The sequence below is a fragment of the Watersipora subatra genome, chromosome 6 (assembly GCF_963576615.1).
Source record: "Watersipora subatra chromosome 6, tzWatSuba1.1, whole genome shotgun sequence".
Lineage (NCBI taxonomy): Eukaryota > Metazoa > Bryozoa > Gymnolaemata > Cheilostomatida > Watersiporidae > Watersipora > Watersipora subatra.
This window is the reverse complement of record NC_088713.1, coordinates 51,014,626-51,024,800: the sequence shown is the minus strand read 5'-3', so window position 1 is coordinate 51,024,800 and position 10,175 is coordinate 51,014,626. Positions and strand designations below refer to the sequence as shown.

General features: G+C 36.5%; 1 protein-coding gene across 1 annotated transcript; it reads left to right on the top strand.

Moving 5' to 3' along the window:
* The first annotated feature begins 9,165 nt into the window (after positions 1 to 9,165).
* On the top strand, positions 9,166 to 9,785 carry LOC137398345 (uncharacterized). Its single transcript, XM_068084453.1, has 2 exons — positions 9,166 to 9,729; positions 9,774 to 9,785. Exons 1-2 carry the CDS (start codon positions 9,166 to 9,168, stop codon positions 9,783 to 9,785), a joined length of 576 nt encoding a protein of 191 aa, XP_067940554.1.
* The last annotated feature ends 390 nt before the right edge of the window (positions 9,786 to 10,175 follow it).

Sequence of the window (10,175 nt, the reverse complement as noted above, 5' to 3'; positions counted from 1 at the left end):
TTCCAGCTGTTGGATACATAATGAGTCGAGATTACACAGCTGTCCCCAGGTCTGAACCTGGCCTCACCTTAGCATGCGCAGACAAAGGAGTGCCACACTGATAATTTCAAGATAAGATAAACTTCACTACAGGATTTGTAAATCTTTGATGGTTTTAATTTATACGCTACCACGTGCACAATAATATATATATATATATATACAATATATCATTATATTTTTAAAACAATAACTGCAAGAGACTTGCCAAATCATTAGTTCAAAAGGCAATGATGAAAGCGGGGATGAATTTGAGCACAAATTTAAAAAACAATATTTGCATAGTGCATAAAATGCTTTAGAAAAAAATTCATTTGAAGCATATAGGTGCCTTTTAATGCTTTTTAAATGCTTTCTGGAAGGCTCACCTATCTGGTATGTCTATGAAATTTATTTTAAGACTGCAGGGCTTTCTGCAATGCTTTAAAACAGTATACCTTTCACAAGCTATCGGCATGCTTAATCCATCATGGCTAACTGATTGTCAATGACAGTAGTTTAAAAACACTGCTACATTAGGCGGCAGTAAAAACTTTTGTTAAATCTTTTCTTTTTCAGTTTAATATATTTGATATCTGAGTAAATACAAGATCTTTAAAATTTATTGAAAGCCTTTTACTAAAAGCATTGGAGTAAGTAAGAACGTCAAAGTTCAGAGTGACAGTTAAATGGCATTGCCTTAATTAGTGTGTCTCTATCAAAGCCGGGCACTGCTACACTTTTGCTGTGTCATTTGCTGTTAATTTCTCTCATCCTTTGTCCAGCTGGAGACACTCCATAGGTATTACGTAATTACTCTCGCATTGAGGGTCTGCTGCGCCAAATTGGACATTCACTGATCCCCATAGCTCGTTGCTCTGGCAGTGATTATTTCTAATCACAATTATTCTAAACATAGATGTTTGGATTCATCAAATTGAAAAACATTTAAAATCCCTAATTGGAAATTATGCAACTCCTATTAAAACATACATGATAATAATTGAAAACTACCTTATGATGGAACAATCTTCTGCCAACACAATCTGTTTGAACTATTATAGCAATAACAAGTAACAGTTATTAGCGGAGAACATTGGCTAAGAGAACATTTCAGGGGTTGATGTAGATCTGGCCATCCATAGGAGCTTATTTGAGAATTGAACAATGAACCACAGTTTGAATGCCAGGAGTTCTAATTGAACAGGCAACGGCTGTCTAAAAAGATAATGAAACTTATGAAAGGTTGGGAAATTAAAAAGGAGCCTAGCTTAATCATTCTCCAAGTTTGTGATGACAGCTCACACCTAGAAAACAGAAGAACATTGTTTGGTTTAATCCAAACTTGTAAATACTAATGATTGGATCCGATAAGCGCCCCTAGCCCACATAGGTTGCTGTTTTTTTAGGTTTGGCTAACAGCTGAAGCCAAATAAGTAACTAATGTATTGTTATTGTACCAGAAAATTTGGCCAATATCTTATTATTAGGTTATATAACATCTATAATAGATGTTATATATATATCTAATATAGATGTTATATAACTCAATTATAAGATATTGGCCAAATTTTATGGCTAAAATTTCATTAAGAGTTGAAAAACATGTTTTCTTGAGTTGTTTGTGATAGATAGCCAAGCTACTTAATTGCAACGCAAATAAATGGCATTTTGTGCATTTCAAAAGCATAGTAGCAAGAGCTAATGCTTTCACTTCTACATATACAGTTAGGTAGTTGGTATAATGAATCAATTCGGGAGTGGCTACCGGTTTCTGTCTAGATTGCGTAATAGCAAATGTGCTGAGTTTCTACCATTCTGCTATGTCATACTCTGAACGTTTGCTGAGCCCTATAGTTTGTTGTTGATCTGTATTTCATTTTCATAACAATAATTTTATGAACCTATAAATCTGGAATATTTGATATAAAAAAATTTCATAAAAGGCTTTTATAAATAGACTTGGAAACAATATTTCAGTTTGTTTTTATAACTTTTTTGTGCATTGATAAAGCGATGTAAAGTACAATCACTACAAAGCTAAAACAATCCTCCTCAATATTTCTTACTCTTACAAAAATATTACTTTCACTACCATCAGAGTCAGTGCTGCTATTTCTTGTCGGTTTAATGAAAAAAAAAGTAAATCTGAATTAGCTATAATATCATCAACATAAGTAATTATCTGTTGTCTAATGTAAGTTATGTATCTTGGTCTACTAAAATTCACTAAATGCCTCTCATCTTCAGCTCTGTTGTGATACTCTCCTTTACTGTTAAAGCATACATAGCTCACTGACTCCAGCAAAACAATGCTACTAGCATAACTCATCAACAACAAAAACAGATACAAAAACCACAGCATAATTGCTTTATAATAGCATACCATAACATACCTTAGGCAAGACTAACTAATGACGAAAAACATCATGAATACTTTAACAGATGATTGAATGTGAGCCAGTGCTAAAACTAATATTAATGACATATTTAATGACAGACTTAATCCTACTCTGCTTATGATAGGTAATCCAATTCACATGTATCTCGGAAGGTTCTTACATAAAACTTACACAAAAATGTTGGTTTTTTCGGTTGGAAATGTCCAAACAAAAATTTAAAATTACCTTGTGATTCAATGCTAATTTTATACAACAGATTTTGGACAACATTGTCAATACCATAAAAGTCCTAAATATCATTGGTTATGTTGTCAACGGATAATAAAATCAGGCTACTACGCAATTACTGGGAAGTTCGCGAAAATGCGCAGTCGACCATATATTTCACATAAATGAGCATAAGGCAGTGAAAGCGTATACGACACTGTATATTGTTAGTCATATGTATATTTAGTGATCGAATCTTAGGAAAACCAGAAACATGAGTGTACCAGGACCTTTGAAATTGAAATTGAAAATTGGAAATTGAAATCCATTGAAAACTACCAACTAAAAATGTATAATGGTAAAAATTTGGTTAAAAAAAACAAAACACCAAAGGTAATATCAATTAGCTACCTATAGGAAGTGCGACTTTGGCTTTTACAATCGTTGAAAGAATATACAGTAGGCCTACATTACGAGCTCCTGCAGCATAAATAATCTTTTCCAGTGAAGTTTACAATATATTGATTGTACAATATAAGAACAGTAAAATACATGTGAATTGCACAACCCATTCAAAGACCTTTCCAAACTGACCTTTCGGGCATACAAAGAGGAAAAACTTGACGTAATTTTTTTTAAATATGTGGGGTGTACTGTAACTGCAGTAATATTAGGGTGCATTGACAACTTTTCTCTGTTTTTGATCAACCTCATTTGTTTTTTACCATTTTTCAGTACTTCCACAATAACTTGGGGAGCGTACATCTTTGATGTTCATTTACAACGATTTACTAATTTTTCTAAACAGCAATGTATAATCTGCAAAGGAAAACTAATAACAAATATTTTATGTCTACAAGGAAACAAAACAACAAAATATTTTACAAAAGCTGTTCTGCCTGCTCATCACCTATCTGTATTCAGAGGTCAAGGTTAGGAAAAAATAGAACTAGTGATGATACTCCCACTCGTTACATTCACATTGGTGGACTAACGCTGTAACACCTGCGCCAATCAATCGCCTTTATTTATATGAACATTGCACAATTACCCTATTCTCTGTTTTGTCGGTACATCTGGCAATCTGTCACAACCAACTAGATTGCTACAAAAATTATATACATAATATGTATAATGCTATATTCACATAGTCTTCTCTCTTACATGTGAAGCAATCAATATAAACTAACGTTTAAATCAAAGTTGAGAACTTACTCGACTTAGCATGTAATATGGAATTTTTTTGGTAGTCGGAAGCAAAAACTTTACAGAAATGTATTTCGTCTAGACTTTAGTTCTAAGAGGTATAGGCCTACGTTATAGGAGCGTTTACTGTATATGGTAAGATATGGGGTTTACTATAAGATAAGCGTTTACTATATATGGTAAGAGTGATGGGAGTGATAAGAATGGCTTAGCCTTGTGGTTGGTCACTCTTGTTAGTAGACTTGCGGTCTGAATGTCATGAGTCCAATATACTGCAAGGCGATTTTCTCATTGCTAAAGCTTTATCGCTATAATTTGGTGAATGAATGACAGACAGACAAACATTGAGATTTGTGTATATATATATATATCTGGATTTAACCCTGCATTTATTTATTCTAGCTTGTTCAAACTGCCATTGTGTTATCTTAAAAATTCTAGCAGCAAGGCCAAACGGCTAACATAAATAATATACAAGCTAGGGCCCAGACAGTTCTATTTTCCAAACAGCTTTCTGTAAACTGCATCATCTGATTTGCTCTAAGGTCAGCATATAGCATGCATGCATATACCGTAACAAAAATAGGTATTTTTAATGTTTTATGTTTGAATGTACATGTTGGTTCTAGTAAGTGTTACAGAGCAGGCTTTATTATTCACATGTGTGTTCTACCACTCTTTAACTAGCTCTGCCTTACAAACCTGGCCCTTCAGGCTGAGAGCCACATAATGCGTATATAACGAGTATGTGATAATATTGCAAAATACTAGATAAGCAGCTGTAATAACATTGGCCTTGCTTTGACTGCAGCAGCCGTAAATAACATCTCTGTCACATCTAGAAATACTGTGACGATTAATCGCTATGTTTCCATGGTGCGCAGTACTGCGAAGCAGCCCCCCTCCGAAGTCGGGAGGATTGTACGTTTCCATGCTGCGCAGTGGTTTTCAGAATTTCAGCAAATTAGACAGAGAAGAGAAATTGTATAAATCGAATCGCCTGATGGAGAAATAGATTCGATCACGGATACCGAACGTCATAAACGGTCTTTTTATGATTCTGTCGTCATTATACTTTTATTTACAATACACATTCACAAGGTTTTACAAACCTTAACACACTTTTTACAAAGTATGTTAAGTATATTTTTAATAGGTATTTTCAAGTAATATATTATTTTTACGTTAATTTAGGACTTGCCACCTATTTTTCGAAATGTGTTGGCATCGATAACAAAGTCCAGGAATGTAATCACCTCATCATCCTCGTGGGTGCAGACCATAATTAAATTTAAGTGAAAGAAGATCAGAAGAATAAAAAAAACAAGATTAGCAGGACAACCTTTGTACTAGTTTATGGCCTTCGAAGAATCCTTATCCACGGCATGAGAGCTATGCGCAGCCACTGCGCAGTCGCTGTTTCTTTGCTGCGAATTTGCACTGGCTTCGCACTGATCAGTGCGCAGTGATTTCAGTGGGAAGACGCCGTTTCCATGATTCGGAGATAGCGCAACTCCGAAGCACTGCGCACCATGGAAACATAGTGAATGTTAGTCTTGCTTCATAAATAGGTGTATTTACAGGCCCGCAGGATAAACCCGGCAATCAGCTGAAACTTGACCACTCCGACCCATATTTCTCAGTCCATTGGTCACCTGCACCTAAATTAGGCAGGGCTAAGAATAAAGGGAGTAACAGACAGAAATTCGTGCCTGTCCCAGCAACTATAGGCAATGAATTGGTACACCACAATTAGCTCTAAAGGTTAGCTCTGAGGTTGATTAGGTAACATTGTTTTATGGACTGGCTTGATGATCTGGCCAAATACAGAGCTGAATGCAAGCTGATGATACTAATTAATCTTGGCTTCACTCACATTTTCATTGCTACATCATCCAATATGACTAATGTTGAAGTATAATCAAAATAACTATATTATAGCATTTGTAGACTCCTCCCCTCCTGATACATGGAGTTTTTAAAGAAGGTGCAAACCAACGATGAAGGCCTCAACATCGCTTCAAAATCTTATAAATCGCACCGTCAAATACTTCAAAACCACTTCTGTCTCTTAAATAACCTATCTAAGAACTGTGGTAACTGAAGGCCAAAACTTCATGCTGGTTGCTTTCATGACACCAAGGCCAACCTTGCGGGTTCTCAAAAAGGGCACCTGGCTCCATAGATGTTAATTAATATTGAGGTCAAGCCTTTTTACTTGTGGCTGCTACTTGCCAACAGACAGCAGGTGTAATAAGAAAATTGTGATAATAATTGAATTTTCGCATCTAGTTGCATTTTTTCAACAATTCATCTCAACAACTATTAGACATGGTCATGATAAAAAACACTCTAAAATAATTTGAGTTATGACATACTAAACTTTGAAGTATAAAGAATTTATTGTATTATAAACATTTCCAAGTATTCCTAATATTTTTCAGATATATGGTAAAAGTGAGAATCTTTTTGTCCCCTTGTTAATATATGTTTGTGTGAATCCCTGTTGCTATCTTCGTTCAAATGTCATTCATGGACAAATTAAAAGTATGTTGGAAACTCATTAAATAAAAATGAGACTGTAAAAATCAACCATTTCAGTTAAGCACACATGTTTTGGCTTTATTTTAAAAATTCGAGTTTTGCAAAAATATATTTGGCATATAATTTACCAAGTTTAACTAAAAAAACCTCATAGTCTCAGATTTTGATGATTTTTTTAATATGTTGTTGACCATATTGAAAAGCGCTTATATCCCAAATTTTGATATTCTAGGGTCATTGGTTCAGGTGCTAAGAAGATTTCAACATTGACCATTTGTAGCCCGAGTTTGAGGGCATAGCACATCTACATGTAGCTGAATTTAGACTCATATGATCTGAAGAATATACAAGTTAATTATCTAGATTTTTGTGTCTACACAAAGTTTCTATATTTACACAAACAAATATGTTTGAAATTTTTTGGATAAATAATGGGGGAGATAGATGACTTAAACCAAAAAGGAACGAAAATGCTATTTTAGCGACTATTCAAAAACAATTATCCCTCCTATCATATAATTTGCCTTTGTTTCTGTTATTATTTCTGAATTTCTCCATGCCTCAGCTATCCAAAACTAGTCTCATCTTCTCTGTAGATGTATCAGGTCAGCGTCTGGAAGCTATACAAGAATAAGGTCTTTGTCGAATTACTGCAAAAGGAAAGGTCAAGGTCAACCTGCGGTTTCAACAGTCGCACATTTTTCTCATGTTTTACACCAATTAGCATATGCAGATTTCATTAAAACTATCAAAAGTTTGTGTTTCAGCCTGTAAAATGCTGAAAATTGAGTTACAAATGCCCTCCAAACTCCTTTAAAACTTGCCTCAATCAAATGAGGTTATCCCCCCTTGTCAAGCTTTAACTTGGCTGATTATTAAAATATTATCCTATCAAGTTCAAATATGCCGTGTAATTTTGATTTGTGATTGTGGTAGTAATGAGCCTAAAATATTTTCTTAACTTACATTCCTCAATGTTATCAATTGTTGTAGCTTCAAATGCATATGCTTTGCCTGAGTTGGTGGTAGATGGCGGCGCCACAGCTAATAGAACATGCTCTTGTGGTAACCAGCAGATGTCATCTTGCTGTGGCCATGTGAAATTGTTTGTTGAGCCTTTGCACATGAATCTCACATTAACACAAACGTTCTCTCGATCATAGCCAATTGCCATCCTCATATACCATCGACCATCATATATACAGGCCAGATATTGTCCAGGTTGAGGTGTTAAGGTATTGCTGGTAACATGTGAGTCATCAGTCTTCCCAACTTTGTATTCTTGCAGCGTACATTTTTCATCAACCAGTGGTGAAAGTTTGCAAACTTCAATGGCTGTTCTACTGAGCGGCTTGAAACAGTGCTGGTTCTGAAAACCAATGACTCGTTGTGCTGCCTTGAACCTTGGTTTTTAATTCGCTGCTTGTTCTGCGACTTCTTCAGTGAGTACATAAAACACCTCCACCCCAGCAATGTTTTCTCTAGCATACTTGCACAGTGGTTTAGCACTGAGCAGTCTTTCTTTTCCTGACTTAACTAACTGCTTGGAGTGACGGGTGGCCAGTCTCTTGACCACCCCGCGAATCCCATCTCACGGACCTTTTTCATGTGAGATGGCAAAGAAGCTCCAAGATGCTGTAAGATTGAAATCAAGCTCATGGTAACATAAGTTGGCAAAGTTCTTGTAATTCTTGTATTGGGCGCCAGATCCATCACTGAAATAATTCACATGAGTCACTTGATGTAGGTTTTTTTAATGAATCTGATGAGCGTTCTCTGGAATGTATGTATACAATCTAAAATGCGTTATCCGGATTGTACGCTTTGGATTGTAATCTAAAAGTGCTGCAAAAATTGTTTGCGAAGTATTGGGTCACATAATCAGATTACGACTTGCCGATTAGACCAAACCAAAAGAAAACGGTAAAGTAGCAAGCATCTATATTTGATACGGTGTCTTCGGTAAAACCCGAAGTGTTTGCCATAAACCAGTTCTACGATAAGTTTTATATTGAGCTTTTTATTGGCCTTTCAATTCACATGAGAACATCACGTGACAAAACAATAACCAAATATCATGTCTACGTCCAAGAAATAAAGAGATTCGAATCTACGGCAGCTTTTCGTTTTTGAGCTTTTAAGAGCTTGTAATTACATTTTCACACATTTGGCACCTACACCACAACAGAGTAAGACATGGTGAATCTTTTGATACCAAATAACTGTAATGTGAATTTTGTTGCAGGTCAACCTTTAAGTCAGGAAAAGAAAGACTGCTCAGTACTGAGCAACTGTACAAGTATGCTAGGGAAAACATTGCTGGGGTGGAGGTGTTTTATGTACCCACTGATGAAGCCGCAGATTAAGCAGCGATTTTGGAACCAAGGTTCAAATCAACATAACGAGTCATTGGTTTGTAGGAAACAGCACTGGTTCAAGCCACTGTAATGTACCAATGTTTGTATTCTCTGATTATTCATGATCATCACACCTGTATGTCAGCTGATGCAACACATTATGTGAATCAACAGTTTTTACAAGCTAGTGCAGAAATGTTTCCTTGTTATGCTTTCAGTGTGGCAATCTATAATATTGTTTTTCTTATTGTGTGTCGTCTGATTCATTGCTGACTTGTTTGTGACAAAATCTTTCAGTGAAATAAATTAGTCTAGTCTAGCACAGCAAACAGTCAAGAAGCTCCCTGTGCACTTCTAATGATAATTAACGTATAAATGAATACATTAAATTGGCGACGAAGGAAAAAGTTTCTACGCTAGACTGGTAAAAAATGGCAGCAACAGGTGCAACCACAGCGTCAGCGGTTCCGGTGTTTGGCGGGAAGGTTGAGACGTATTTGGAAAAATTGGACAGTTATTATGCGTTTCACGGAACCAAACCAGAAAAGAAAAAACATGTGCTCATCATGGGACTGTCAGAAGAGCAGTATGAAACGCTGGCCTGCCTAACTGCACCAAGGAAGCCAAAAGAAGTGGATGCAGAGGATTTAATTGAGCTGCTGCGAAGGCATTATGGAGCGACAACGAACAAGATGATGGAGCGGGCGAAATTCAGAGAGGTGAAAAGAAGTCCATCAGAGTCAGTTTCAGAGTTTGTGCTGAAACTACGATCTCAAGCTCGAACGTGTGAGTTTCAGGCTAATTTGGAAGAAAATCTGCTAGAACAGTTCCGGATAGGTGTCAATAGTAAGACTGTTCGGGACAGGATTTCAGCAATGCCAGCTGACAGACAAGCAGACCTTTCCGAAGTGGTAGCCATAGCTCGACAAGTGGAGATTGAGGAGAAATTAGACTCGATGAGCGTCACCACCCCACCCGCAGTCGATGTCTCAGCTGTAAGGAAGCAAAGAAGGCATGGTAAGAAATCGTCTACTCCTAGTTCTACTGTTAAGAAGAAAGCATGTTTCCGGTGTATGAGCGAGAAACATCTTAGCAGCAGTACAGATTGTCCAGCCCTGCACCGTAACTGTAACACATGCCACAAAAAAGGACACTTTGCGGGATCTAAATTCTGTAATGGAAAACCCAAAAGGTCTACTACCGTGTCCGCAGTAAACAACCCCGAGTCAAGCGATAGCGATATGTATGCCATTCAGCATATTAGAAGTAAGATGCCTAGATGCTACATCAACATTATGGGTGAGAGAATTCCATTCATTCTTGATACTGGAGCCTGCAGCAATATTATTGGTGTTGACACTTATAATAAGCTGAAGTCCAAGCATAGCATCTCACTGCAAGCTGTCAATGATGATGACAATCTTTTTGGCTATGGCAGCAA

What these genes read in the sequence shown, in the direction of transcription:
- LOC137398345 (XM_068084453.1), top strand. Translation starts at nt 9,166, where the DNA reads ATGGCAGCAACAGGTGCAACCACAGCGTCAGCGGTTCCGGTGTTTGGC.